Raw genomic sequence first — 15,060 nt, 5'->3', positions numbered from 1 at the left:
CATAGTATGATGAAATTAATTGATAGTAGGTCAAGGAAGGGAACAATGTCAGAATGAAACTAATCTGCATTTTCCACGGCTGTTTCACTAATCCGACTAAGCCATGGACAGGTGCCTCGGTTTCCGTTACCTGTGAAGGAGAACGTGTTTACACTTCCCGTGTGAACAGTCTCTTCAGCAGATGAGCATATTTCTTCTGCTGATTCCTTGCCTGTGGAAATGTGAGGTCCTCTGATCATAGTGCAAATGTGGCTGGTAAAGTTGAAGTCACACCTGCTGCAATATGCCGTGGCTTCCAGAGATGCTGGGCAGAGAGTCCCGCACTCTCTGGTTTCCTGAGTGGTAGAGGTAAGGGGATAAGGAAAAGGAAATTTTAAAATTACATTTGGATAGGGGTGCCTGGGTGCCTCAGTTGGTTGAGCCTCGGACTCTTGGTTTTGCCTCAGATCATGATCTCCTGGGTCATGATCTCATGAATCCTGATCTCATGGGTTGTTAGATCCAGCCCCACTTGAGGCTCCATGCTCAGTGAGGAGTCAGTCTGCTTGAGATTCTCACTCTCTGCCCTTTCCCCTTATACATGTGAGCTCTTTTTCCCTCTCTAAAAAAAATAAACGTATCTTTTAAAAAATTACATTTAGACATATGTGGGGCAGGTTTTCACAAGATGCAAATGAAATTTTCTTCTACTTAGTTCATGAAAAAATGTCTCAAGATTCATGAAAAGGAATGAAGGTGGTGTGTATACTAGAAAGAGCAGCTTTGGTGTGGATGACACAGATTTGGATTCAGAGTCCAGTTTTGCAACTTCCTACTTCTGTGACCTTGAGCAAGTCGCTTACACTCTCAAAGCCTTAGCATCTTCTGTGAGAAAATGGAAATTACATTTACCACCCAGGTTTGTTATATGAATCAAATGAGATAATGCCTGTAAATGTCTTACACTTAGATATGCTGTAAGTAAGAGCAGGAGTGATTATTTTATTTTTGTTACTTGACACATTCCTAATGGAGCTTTAGAAAAAAGAATGTGATATTTGAAAATCTGTACATTTGTGCTCTGGGGAAAATTGGACTGCTAAGAAGTATTCCTTGTCCAAGTTTTAGAAAATCTAAATATTTCAGGAATTCTCAATATAGTTATTATTATTTACATTTATAAAACTTTTTTCTGATGAATCTTTAGACTTTTGATAGTTATTGGTAAGTACTATTGTGTTCTAATTTCAGAAAATGAAATTCTTGATCATCCCAGATTACAGGAGATATAAATAAGGCAACATTTTTATAATTCCAAGCTTTCCTTTACATAGATGGCTTTATTTATTTATTTATTTGACAGAAAGAGAGAGCACACGTGAGGGAAAGAGCAGAGGGGAGGTAGGGAAAGAATCTCAAGCTGACTCTGTGCTGAGTGGGGAGCCTAATGAGGAGGTCGATCTCACAACTCTGAGATCATGACCTGAGCCGAAAATAAGAGTTGGACATTAAACTGACTGAGTCACCCAGGCACCCCATGTGGCATGATGTATTTTAAATAACTTTTTGCTATTTAAAATTGATCTACATTCAATCTCTCTTACCTCATATAAATTACTCTCCCAAACGCTGTCAAAATAAAGCTGCTTCAGAAAACTATGGTAGGATTTCCCTTTGAGTATAGTGACTTGAACACCTGCATTTAGCTCCATTTCCTCTTGAAGCCCCACCAAATGACAGCAAAAGAATGTAGAAAGTCCAAGGAAATAGAAAATAAACTAACACCCACGGGACAGCTCAAACAGTTTTGGAAGTTGGGAAGGAGATGAAAGTGGCAGAGACAGTACTATGTGCCCAGTAATGTCCATTGTTTTTTCTCCCTAGGAATACTAGATTTGCAGGTCCAGCTCAGTAGGGAAAGCCACATGACTAGAAATGTTCATGTGCTTGCTTTACAGAGAGGATATATTTTATATCCAGGTAAACCCATACATGTATAATCATCCATTCTCTCCTCTTTTCCTTTGCAATCTGAGGGATTATGTAAAGCCCCACAAGATGGAAGGGGATTTGGCTCCTGCAACATTCCTTGGAGGACAGCTGCCTAACGCACACTGGATTGTAATGTGAATGATTTTTTTTGACTTTTGTTCTATTGACCCATTCCATATGTGAGTGCATTTGTTTTTATTTTGGCATAGTTTAGCATGTCCTAGGTAAAATTTAAAGCTAGAGATTGTCTCAAGAACAATAGAACCCTAAAACACATGGCATTGGCTCAATGGTTAGGTGGGCTATGGCAAAGAAATATGTACTAGGGTTTGGAAAGTTGGGGAGCTCTGTTATGCTGTGGCTATTTGATAAAATTATGACCTGGGATAACTGTCAAAGTAGGGCAAAACTGTCATAGTAGTGTGTGCGACTGAGCTCACAGTCATAGGGGAAGAGGTCATAATCTAGAACATTAGTAGTAGGTTTGGTTGTTATTCCTAGCTGCATTTTGGTAAAGTGTTACAAAATGGGATAAGCTTAGAAAAGATTTGGTGAAATAAAAGAAATAGAGTCCAGTGAAAGATATAAGCCAGGAGCCAGTGGGAAAACCAAATACAAGTCTGCATATTGCACAGTGAGAATCCCAGTCCCCTTTCCCACTGATTCCTTGTATGCTGTCAGACAGGCATATATCTTATTCCAATCTAGAATGGATTATTAAGGATAATAAGTTAAGCATAGTTGCTAAGGATTCTTGGTAATGTGACTTCCTGACAAAAAGCCACTCTGCCACATGATTATGCTACTGTGAGCTCCCTACTTATAGATGTCTATGCACAGTGAGCTTTCATTTGGCTTCCAATGGAAACAATATGTTTAAAAACATAGTAAAAAGAACTGAGAGGGAGCAGAAACAAAGCAAGGAAAGAAGAAAACTAAAATAGTACCAAACAAATGAGACAATTCAAGGAATAAAGCAAACAAACAATAAATAACAACAACAATGGTTCAGTATTTCTAGAATGATAAAAAAGATATCCCATGAATGGAACAAGAGTAGGATGCCATGAATAAATAACAGTCAGGAAAAAATAAAGAACCCTGAAAGACTAAAACCAGCTAGCTAATTAACTAAATAATATGATAGATTAAAAAAATAATCAACCAAAAGAAAGGTTGAAAGATGAAGATAAGGCAATATCTGATCATGTTAAAAAAGATGAAGAGTTAACTAATCAATAGTCAAGAAATAAAAAGAAAAAAAAAAGATTGAAAGATCGGCTTAGGAAGTCTAACACCCAACTAATCAGTAAAAATAGAGATATAAAAAGAGAGAAAATTATCAAAGAAATAATAAAAGAACATTCCCCAGAACTGAAGCTCATGAGACTTCACATTGAAAAAGTCCACAAAAAGTGAATAATAATAATCATGAATAATAATAATAATAATAATAATAATAATAATAATGTAGTTCACATAGAGGCACAATGCCATGAAATTTTGGAGAAACAGAATAAAGATAATGTTTTAAAAACATTCATAGAAAAAAAAATAAAAAAAAATAAAAACATTCATAGGAAAAATAACACATGGGTACCTGACAAAAACCAAGAATTAGAAGAGCAATGGAAGTTTAAAAATACAGAAATTATGGCAAAATCCTGAGTGGAAATAATTTTTAACCTTGAATTGTATACCTTGCCAAGCATCAATCTAGTGGGAGGCTAGAAAAATGATAATTTCAAACATCAAGCTCCCCCGAAATTTACCTTTCATGCACATATACCCAAAATGATATTTCTCCAAGAGTAGGCAAGAAAAGGGGACCTTTGGAATGAGAATATAGAGTCACCAACACAGGAGAGAAGTAAAAGGAATTCTGAAACCCACATTTAGGGAAGACTTACAGGGGAGAAATCCCACAGTAGTCCAGTCTTGACTGGAGCAGGATACAGAAGTCTCCAGGAAAGAGGTCTTCAGGAAACAAAATACAATCTATAGACTGAACTTTATCTGCAACACACTACTGGATTCAGCATTCAGAAATGTGGTCCTAATCATAATAAACACGAATTATCAATATGACTCTTCACTGACCTTCATTGAGCCAAGTTAAGTCAACCTAAAAGATCATGTAACTATCCTGAACGTTGTCCTTGAATAATGGAAGCCATATCTTCCTGAAACCAAAATGAGACGCCTGGGAAACAGATGTGAGTGAGTAGCAATGAAACAAATAGTTGTAAGCAGTAGTTGTCATTTTCGAAACTAACAGGTTTCCTCATTTTTCAAATACGGGTGCTCTTTTAAAAGTTTTCTACATAGAATCTTCTTAACTAGTCATTTTAAAGACATGTCCTTGCAACTACAACAGCTTATTAAGACTGTGTATTTCAGAAAAATTTCTCAGGCCAAACTTCTGAAAACACTGGCCTGGAATAAATGTAAACTTTGGGAGCAGAGTGTTGGATAGATTTCTTTCACAGAACTGGCTATCTAAAGTTGTGTATAGGTCGGACCAATTTCTAAAAAAAAAATTGCAGGTGAACAACTATTTTTGATGGGTATTTTGTATGATTATTCACTTCATAAAGTACTTAGTCTCTCTAACAACGTTATGAATGGTCTTAATAGTAATTGTTGTAAAGTGCTTGCTGGGACCTTGGCAATCTCAAGAGTTACTTTATATCCCTAAGTATATGGTGTCCACATGATGACTGTATAGTTACATCAGTCAGCAAGAGCCCCTGCAGTGTCTGGGACCCAAATATTCATTTGCAGTCATCTCCTAGTGGCAAATTACTCAGAACACAGTAGGGTGTTTAGTTTTTAAATGCCCACACTCAGTTCCTTAAAGTGGTAGTTTTCTGGAGTCCTGGGTCAAGTTTAATGCTAATAAAACATGACATGTCTGTCCGTGAAGCATCTCAACATACAAACAAATGGTACACTCATAGGCCTATGCACTTTTATGGGTGGCGGGCATTTGCTGATCCTCCAGTGTCTCAAGGAATAAAATATAGGCACAGGTGAATTTGCTGGATCTAAAGCCTCTATCAAAGGAAAGTGTTTGATTATGGTTAGGGGCCCAGAGGGAAAAAGGCCGAATTTCTCTCTGTTTCCTTCCACAGCACCCATGGACATAGACCGGTACCACGTAGAGGTCCCAGACCACAAGTGTTGGCTCTTTCAGCACAGAGACTGAAAGTCCTGTCCTATCTGAAGTGCTGGGGAAAGCTTCCTGAGAACAGCTAATCATTATTAATTCCTTTAGAATTCATTGCAATAACATCAATCACAGCGAACTCATTTGGTATTAATATGGATGTAATGTGAAAATGAATAATGCACACAGGAGTTTTTATATTCCTATTTTAGAAAAATAGTTATGAACAATGTATTTCTCTTTCCATTGTCAAATCAGCACCTCTGAGAGGTTTTCTATCAATTACCTTCATCATCATTCCAGTTGAAATCTTGTCAGAGCAAACATATTTCAAAGGATTATATCCAACTCCATTACAGCATTTCTGGCTCTTTGGAATAAGTTCAGTCTCACAGCATTTTACTGGCACTGGGTCATTCTTTTTAACATGTGCTTTAGACTCTCCACTGGAAGCTGAGCAGCATATGGTATCTGACATATTCACATAATCCTGCCCACAACAGAACATCCCTGCAACAATAAAATGTTATATATGAATATGAAATAAAAAAAAGGGAGAAAACGGAGACTGCTATAAAGTTTGGCATAAAAATGTCAGAGTCAGGCAGTTGCTGAAATGGTACAGTACCTAAGGTAGCATTTCCCTACCAAGGTGATTTAAATGTGCAGTGAGGGGTCCTTCTTACCAAGAGCACCAGACACTAATTAGGTAAAGAACACACGAGAGGAAGCATTCTGAAATCATTCAGTGGGGCCAGACTTCTCCCAAGCTCCATTAAAAAAAAAAAAAAAAAAAAAAAAAGGCCCTGATTTCTGTCATGAGAATTACCTGCCCATTTTGTGATGATAATAACACCGTGTTGGAGAAGAAAGGATAAAGTTCGGGGGATCAGAAGAAAGCTCTAGAAATTCTCAAAGGGAGAGAAGGTCACTGAAGCACGGTGGGATAATAAGAGCCTAGATGGAGTCTAAAGGTAGCAGCATCCTGGCACTGAGACCCTGTGGCAGGAGTCTTGTGAGTTTTTGCCCAGCTTTTGTCGAGGGTGCAAATATTTGCTTCTTGTGAATCCAACAGCAATGGTAACCAGTCTTTCTTTCTTCATGAGACAGGTTTGTTCAAAACCAGCTGAACTTGCTCACTAATCAGGCCACTATTTAATGAGCAGCACTGTGTTCTGGACACATCCCTGGACATGGATAAGAGGCTGGAGGACATGGATAAGTGGCAGAAAGACTTTGGAAGGAGGAGCCTTGATCACCACTTGTTGAGGAAGGACATGTGTGCCTTTCCTACCAAACAGCCTCCCTTCTCGCACCAAATTCAGCTTTACGGCCTGTGTTCACATCATTTAGATCCTGCCATAGAAGAGACACAGCAGAAATTTAGACATAAAAGCCTGAGTAAATAAACAATACTCCAGAGTCAGATTAAGCCAGAAATTAAGGTGCCTACACCCCATGCCACAGTGCTATTATATCAGAGTTTATATCCAGTTATAAAGCAGGCCTGTGTGATGAATGATTTATTTTAATTAGAATTGTGTTTATTTATTATTAGTCCTGACTGATAACATAAAGAACCTCAACCTCAAAGTGCCCTGGGGTCCTGAATTGTTTGATCTGGTCCTGTACAAACACCTACATTATGAAAGACACTCCTAATAATAGACCAGCGAGTTTTAAGTGCCTTTTACTTAAAAAAAAAAAATTAAAAAATATGGAAAGTAGATACTGGCTCGGTACCTATCTTAAGGAAAGAGTTTAGCCACACATGACTCCAAAGAATTCCAATCTTTCCCTTTTAAAAAAAAATCTACCAATATTTTAAAATGATATACATTGACCGTAATGGAGCTTTAGCATGCCATGTAAATGGGGTAACTGCCCAAAGTAATTGGTTTAGAAGTAAACTCTTTTCTTTGGCGCTTTATTAATCATTTTCATTACTTTAATATATCCAGGAAATTTTTTTTTTCACATAAATACTCACAGCAGAGCTATCTTGAGTCTTGATCAGGACAGGTAAAAATGACATGTGTTATAGACACGCGTGCACACACACAGAGTAAAGAGACAAATCTACAGCGTCCAGTTTTATATTGTTTGGACATTATTTTTCTGCTGCTTTCTGATCATTTAAATACAACCTTGGATTTTTTTTAGTGTCATTTTTTTCTTCTCTAGCAGTTTTCTTAAAATAATTCATGTTTCTATTTTAAAGAGCAACCCGAAGACTAAAAACTGGCCCTTTAGGGAGCAGAATACATTCTCCCCCTCTACTCCCCAGTCACTTTATGGCTTCACCATGCTTTAAGTATAAAATCAAAATGCAGACTTTGACCTAATTCGAAACTCCTAATCAGTCATCTGATCGCTCTGAGGGACTTTTGACAGGTCAACTAAAATTTTGATAATGAACTGTTTTTACACTAGAAAAAAAAAAAAGGCTGCCTTCCTTCGCAAAAAGGTTCATCTTTGTTTCACTGAATTAAAATTTTCAGCCAAGATTCCACTCTCATAACAAGAAGTGACTCCCTTTCTAGTTTCTTTGGTAAACCATTACTTCTTTAATTATTATCAACCTTGTTCCGGTGTGATAAATTGCTAATTACTTAATACCCTAATCAGCTTCATTCTTTGCACAGATAAACTGTGACAGTGCCATTAATTTAAATAGTAATTTCACTTAATGGCCAGAACGGCACACCAGATTTTTATGCAGCATTTTCTGAAGACTGCATCCATCACTGCAATATTCTGACATAAAGATGTCTGACGTGCACTAACTCACTTAGGGAGAGCAGATGTTGCCGAGCAGAGTTTGGTAGTAATTCCCATAGTGCATCACTTCAGCATGAATGAGCTGCAAATTCAGAGACAGACAATCTTCTGAAACTGCATTGCAATAACTTTTGACCCCTGCCTAATTTATCGCATGTAGCACTTGACTTTTGAACTCTGACACGTAGAACGCACAATTTTAAATATGCCAAAAGAAAAACAAAGCAGGTCATGTATTGTTGATGGATCGATCTGTTCTTCCAGAGGCTGCTCATTAAATCTGTACAAAGGTGAAGATTCTCTTTGGACAGATGTTACTCGAGCGGGACAGTACACATAGAGCTATTAGAGATTTATTTTTGATACCAAACTGCATATTTTACCTTCCCCAACAGCATATATATCCAACAGATAGCTTCCACTTAATTGGATACAATCGGAGAAAACAGTGAAGGAGTTTTTTACTCACAATATTATGAATAGTTTCAGTGTGTTACTAACACTCATTTAATGGCCAGGGCTGGCAAGGAAAGCATTTATAAACATAGAGTCCTGGTGAAATTTCTAAATTGTTAATCCTGTAAAACAGGTGCTCCATTTTTCTAAGAAAAAAAAAAAAAGACCAAGGATTATGAATCATGCTTTTGAGATAAAAACAGTAAAGTCGTAAAAAAACAGAGTCTGGAATATGATGAATTAATGTGCAGCTCTGGGACTGACCATGGGGACCACATTTTAAGCCAAGGGACCATATTTTAGGCCTATAAGACTGGAAAACAAAGTTTTGTAATTAGTAATCCTTAGGACAAACTCATAAAATTGGCAGCAGAATATGAAAGAAAAGAACTGCATGCTTGTCTCCACCGGTAGATGGCTCCCTGGCTACCGCCACAAAACTGACAAAGAAAGGGTAGAGCAAAAATACTCCCCAAATCATTGAGCTATGTTTTTTTTTTCTACATCACACCTTTCAAAAATTCATTACATCACATGGAAATCTTCTTGGACAATATTATTTATTTATTTATCTATTTATTTATTTTTACAATATTCTTTAGTAGAGCTTTTTCACAGTGGATTTCTGTCCTAAATTTCCCTCTTTGCAAAGTTTCCAAATCCCATCTTATATGACAAATAGCAGTAGTCCTTCATTCTGCTGAAGTCCGACTCCAGGACATGGAACCTCAGTATTCTATGACAAAGCAGTTTCAAACCAGAGTTTCCTATCAGAGGCTGCATGGACAACATGTATAATAAATAGAGATCAGACAAGAGGTTCCAAGGGTATGTTGTGATCAGTTTCTCATGGCTAACAGAAAAATCTTGTTCTCTTTGAGTGATAGGGAGATTTTAATGTCCACCTCTTAAAACTGAAAGATATAACCAAGTCCAGTCCAAGATTAATGGCATAAATGATAAAACCATATAAGCAAACGCTAAGAATAGAAAGAGTAATAAAGAGGTTTAAAATACATCCAAAGAAAATGGTTAAGAATACATAACCATTGTAGTGACGAGCATGACTTTCATCCCGAGATACCTGTATAACACTCCTACACAACTCATCTGCCCAGAGAGAGCAGTAAAAACATAAACGCTACCCCAGCACTTCTGTTCCAACAGCATCTGTTAATTCACTCCATTTATAAAATACATATTGACAAAGACAACTGAACTGGGACCAGGGAGATTTGATTTGGTGTGAGAAAGTCAATTCAATGTGATTTTGTTAACGGGCTCCTGCAGGCAAATAAAAGAGTTTAAGTAATAAAGTACATAAAGAGATGTTTTACGAGCCAGCCCGGTCTTATGGCAGGCACACAATGCCAGGCAGTGAGAGAGGCCAGGCTTAGGAACAATATTATGAGATCCAAACCCTCATGAAGCAGGTATGGTGTTGCTAGGTTGAGAAGAAAAAGGGCCATATGGATGTTCTGGAAGGTCATTGAGGTCACAGTCATTAGGGGCGACAGGAGGCAGCGGCAGCAGACAGAGGAAAAAAGACAGGTGGAACGTGTCTATTGTCACTGAAACCTGCAGGAAGGTCAAGAGACTAAAACGAGATGCTTTTCTTTTTTTAAAAGTATCATCCCTTCAGTCCACCAGGACTACCGAACTTGTCAGAATGGTGGAATGTCGGGAGAAGCTCTAGAGCTAGTCTTCATTCACAGGAGCTGAGTAGTGTTGCAATTTGCTTGAGAAATATTTGACAAGCGTGGAAAATCATAGCGAAGTAAATAAGAAGTGCTCCTGAAGTTCAGGCCCACAGAGGTGTGAGGTGTGTGGAACTGCAGGCAAATTTCTGTGCAAGGTCTGTGTCCTAGTATTTGAAGTGAGGCTTTGTAACTTTCCAAAGATTCTTAAGGGGGTGTATGGTTCCTCCCCCCACCCCAAAGATTAGGAACCAGTGTCCTAGTGGACAATTACCTCTACTTCATTTCTTAAAACAAGTGTGTTTTCCTTTTTGGCGATAGTGTTCTGACTTCTCTTTCCTTCTCCCTCACATTCATTTTGCCACCAAAATCTAATTCGTGTCCTTAAATCATAATTCTATCATCACACTGACTCTTCCTTGATTACTAAGGAATGTTCGATCCTTTTGCCTACTCACACATATCTCCCCCTATTTCCTTGCACACAGCAGAGCCCCCCCCATAAACCCAACTGCTCACTATCACTTGGACATGCTTCACAGATTGCTCATTTCACACTTTAGCTCAAGCTATGCCCATTAGCTGAAATGTCCTCCTTCCATCTACACATCCCAAAATCTTACTCATTGTTTGAGGTTCCAATCTAATGGCTTCGCTTTTCCCATCACCTTGATCAGAGTGATTTCCCAGTCTTAAGAATATACTCACATTCATCCTTCTCTTGTGGACTGTGTTTAACCTTCTAGATACTTCCCTCCTTGATTAGATTATAAATCTTTAAGGATAAAAATGGAATCTTAGCCATTTTTACAATCACAAAGCATTGAGAATAATGTATTGAGCGTAGTCACTACATCATACATTTTTATCAAATGAAGGATGATGGCAAATGACTAAAAAAAGAAAGCAATAAATGAACAAAGATGCTAAAATGACTCATTATGGTATGGAGAGGGCAACGCTTTTGCATCCCCCCAACCTGTCATCCCTTGTTCTATCTTTAAGGGACATATCTTTAGCTACTCAACTAAAAGAGAAGGAACTCAACTGGTCAGTCACAGCACAGGATAACTAACTAATTGCCATGATTTTCCAGTACACATGATTACCATGGCTTAAAGCAGTGGTTCACAAAGTTTGGTCTCAGGACTTGTAACAGGACTCCAAATAGCTTTTGTTTATATGGGTTATATCTGTTGATAAATATGGGTTAGAGCCTAAAACAAAGACTTTTGAAATATGTATTTATTAATTAATTTAAAATGATAATAAATATATAGCATGTTAACATAAATACCTATGAAGAATAAATGCATTTTCCAAACTGAGAAAAGTTAGTGAGAAGAATGACATGGTTTTGTATTTTCGCAAGTGTCTCTAATGTCTCACTTATTAGAAGGAGTTAACTTTTCATATCTTCTTCTGCATTCAGTTATTGAATTATCACATGCTATGTAACCTCTGAAAAACTTCAGTGTATATTTATGAGAGAATGAGATTGAAAAAAGCATATGATAGGTTAGTATTGTTATGAAAATCATTTTGATCTCACAGACCACCTCCAAACAACTTTCTGCAAAGGGTCAGGCCCTTAGCAGTCCCAGATTATCCTTTAAAAGTCACTGTCTCAGGGCCTAGCACTCATACTTAGTACCCTTTCTTCTAACTTTGGCATACATTAGGTGTGCAGTCAATGAGCAGAGTTTATAATGACTCTTTTTTTCCAGTCTTCCAGAAAATGTTTGCAGTTTGATAGTTTATTATACTGGCCCTGCTCAGTCGACCTGACAGACACTGATATGGCTTAGGTTGGAGAGTATCCAATGCTTGTTCAACTATCAGAATGATCAAAGAAGTTACGAACATGGACTCCATAGCCATTTGGATGCAGTTAGAATCCATTCTTAGCCATAGAGGCAAGAATTCATGGGCAAATCTCCCAGCCTCCTAGTATTTAGGTGTCAACAGATAGCTGAGTTCTAGTCAGTGAAATGTTAGTTAAAATATTTGCTATTCCTAGACCTGGCAAATGAAAAACACACACATGCTATTCTGTGCTCTTTTCCCCTTCTGGCTGCAGAAATGGATATAGCTCCAAAGTGACCATAGAATCTGACTGTTCTTAGCTTATAACTAGAAAAGAGAGATAACCTGCAGTTAGGTTCATATCCCAGTGCTATGATATAAGATAAAGCCAACCCCTACTGTATTTGAGCCTTTACAAATTTGGGGGTTCACTTATAATAGCAATTAATTTTACCTGAAGTAATGGAGCCACTTGCTAGCTATGTGATTTGGGGACAGTTTTTCACTTTTGTGAGAAGTGCTTCTGTTTTCTCATCTCGAAAATGGAGACTAGGGTAGCACTGACTTCCTAGGTTCGTTGGGATGTCTAAGTGTGTTATAAATGGTTCATGTATAAGAAGCACACAGAATCCAATTTGGCAAATAGTGAACACAGAATGTTGTTTACTTTTTGTTGTAGTTGTTATCTTCTTTCCTGATCATCATGTAGTCACCTATTAGCCAATAAGCAGCACCTAGGAGTCACTTGACCTGGCTGGATTCCTTGACTGGATTTCAGTTATCCTCAGAATGCAAACTTCTTAAGGCTACAATACATGGGGAAATTTTCTGAAAGGACTATGTGTCTACACTGAACTCTTTTGTATCATAGAATTTAATGCATCATTCATTTTCAAACATATGGTGAGTTAGTTTATGTTTTTGTTTCTTGGGTTTATCTGGCAAAGTCAACTTTCTTGTTACCTTACACTGCAGATCCAGGTGTCCGGTGTCATGTAGTAGAGGTAATCCTTAAGTTTTAGGTGTCAACAGAAGTGTCCTAATTGAAATTCTGTTGTATGAAGAACAACTTTCATCATTACTATTACTGAACAAAATGACATGGGACTATCAAACTGTTTGACAGTGTGGATATTAAAATCTTCCTCTAAATACATCCTATTCAGCTGGATTAAAAAAGATTGCATAGATGGATGTACTGTGGATCCAGATGGATGATTTATAACTTCATAGAATATAGTAAATGCCTTGGAAACACACTTAATGGTTATCCAAAGATAAAATAAAAAACTAGAAATTATTATTATTATTTTTTTTTTTGGCTCAAAGAAGGAAGAAAATCTTTCCCATACTGGGATTCGTCAAATTTAATTGTGAATAATATAATTAAGCAGTTCTTACTTATTTAAGGTCTATGAAAATATTGAGAGTCTATTATTCTCATTAAGGCACAAAATTCAGGTACCCTCATGGTTGATACTTAAAAAAATTTGATTGATTAATTTTGTTCTTGAAGTGTTTTTTTAGTAATTTTCATCAGAACTTTACATTTACATAGAGAATGTGTACAAAATATGGCATTTAACAATAACACTACAATAATTTAAACAATTATTATGATGTTATGGGTAACACTTTGATGGTTTTTTAAAAAGAAGAAATTATAGAAAAACAGTAGGGAATTCATAGTTCATCTGCATCAAGATACACTGATGTCCTGAAATCATGCTCAGAGAAGGGCTGGTGTTCCAACACTTGCTAGTTGCACAAGCAGATTTACTTGGAAGCTAATGAAGCCTGGGTTTCAGGGCCATTTGCTTATACGAGCCCCTTCCAAGGTAGGCACTGTTACGTATTTTTAAAAAATTCACAAATGTATGATATTTAACTAAAGTTTGTTATGGCCTCTGTCTCTTGCCCCACTAATTTGCTTTCTGTCTTATGTGTCCTTGTATTGATCAAAATAGGAGAGTGACCATGTACATTTCTGAAATCTAACCAAGGGGAAGTTGAGTTGAGAAAATATTTAGTTTGGGTTCAGTAGCTACATTCATGTGACTTCTGTCATGTCTATAAAAAAGTCATTAAGGCTTGAATATTCCATTTTAACTGCAATTTGGAAAGAAAAGGAATGTGAGAAATTATAGACTCCTAATTTGGATGCATGTAAAGGGAAGCTTTAAAGAAAGAGAAAGATCAGATAGAAAAATTAATAGAATATGAAACAAAAGCTGTAAAACTGAAGAGTAGAATCAACTGAAATATTCTGGCATCAAGAAGAGAATTATAACAGAATAAATTTTAGATTATAACAAAGGTAGTAAACTATTAAAAGAAAATGATGGGTCTAGGATTGAAGCATAAATTATTACAAATTATGAAGCGGTAACTCATAAATATATTAGAAAAAATTATACTTTTGCTGGTGTGTAGATAAAAGAGTGACGTCATGATAGCATACAACTCAAATTCAATCATATAATAAGGATATCCATAAAAACTTGTTAATGATGTTGTCAATTCAACAAATATTTAAGACCAGTCACTGCAAATCACTTTAAGACAAGAAAACTTAAGACCCCCTTAAATCTTAGAAAGATCCTTTGTAGATATTTCTCCAAATTTGACAATAGTCCTAAACATTTACCTAATATTACAAAAATAAATTTGGAAGCTTAAAGCCACTTATATAAACTAAAAACAATTAGGAAATGTTTTTATTAATCACATGACAGGAAAGAATGAATTATCCCTCTACAGATAAATAGTATAAAAGCCATTGTCTCATGAAGAGGTGATCAAGCATATAAGTTAAACATGTCAGCGGGAGATAAGAGGGATGTCAGAAGTTATATAAGTTATATAAGTTATATAATCCAAATATACTATTTTTATGTTAGTGGGATTTGCTATATTTCTTTTCTGTTCTTTTCTTTTCTTTGTAATTTTTATAATTTATTTTTCCTTTCTAAACAAATATTATGTTTATATTTTGTCTTATATTAATCATTTTATTTTCTTTCCTTAAAGAGGTTTTCCCCCCAATTGTATAAATTTCAGGCACCTAAAAATCTGCATCTGACTACTATGTATTCTTGGACAACTGTCCAATCTCTGTGCCTCAGTTTCCTCATTTTTAAGATGCAGACAATAATAGAACCTATTTAGTAAGATAGTTAC

The 15,060-nt window shown here is 36.6% G+C and overlaps 1 protein-coding gene across 1 annotated transcript in view; it reads right to left on the bottom strand.

Moving 5' to 3' along the window:
• USH2A (usherin) overlaps nucleotides 1-15,060 on the bottom strand; it is a 686,930-nt gene that overhangs the window by 147,167 nt on the left and 524,703 nt on the right. Inside the window, exons 50-51 of the mRNA XM_055333895.1 lie at nucleotides 5,427-5,650; nucleotides 131-335 (exon numbers count right to left, since the gene is read on the bottom strand). Coding sequence (XP_055189870.1) covers nucleotides 131-335; nucleotides 5,427-5,650 — 429 coding nt within the window. The remainder of the gene's footprint in view (nucleotides 1-130; nucleotides 336-5,426; nucleotides 5,651-15,060) is intronic.

The sequence above is a fragment of the Nyctereutes procyonoides genome, unplaced genomic scaffold, assembly GCF_905146905.1.
Source record: "Nyctereutes procyonoides isolate TBG_1078 unplaced genomic scaffold, NYPRO_anot_genome, whole genome shotgun sequence".
NCBI lineage: Eukaryota > Metazoa > Chordata > Mammalia > Carnivora > Canidae > Nyctereutes > Nyctereutes procyonoides.
This window is presented reverse-complemented; position numbering and strand designations above follow the sequence as displayed.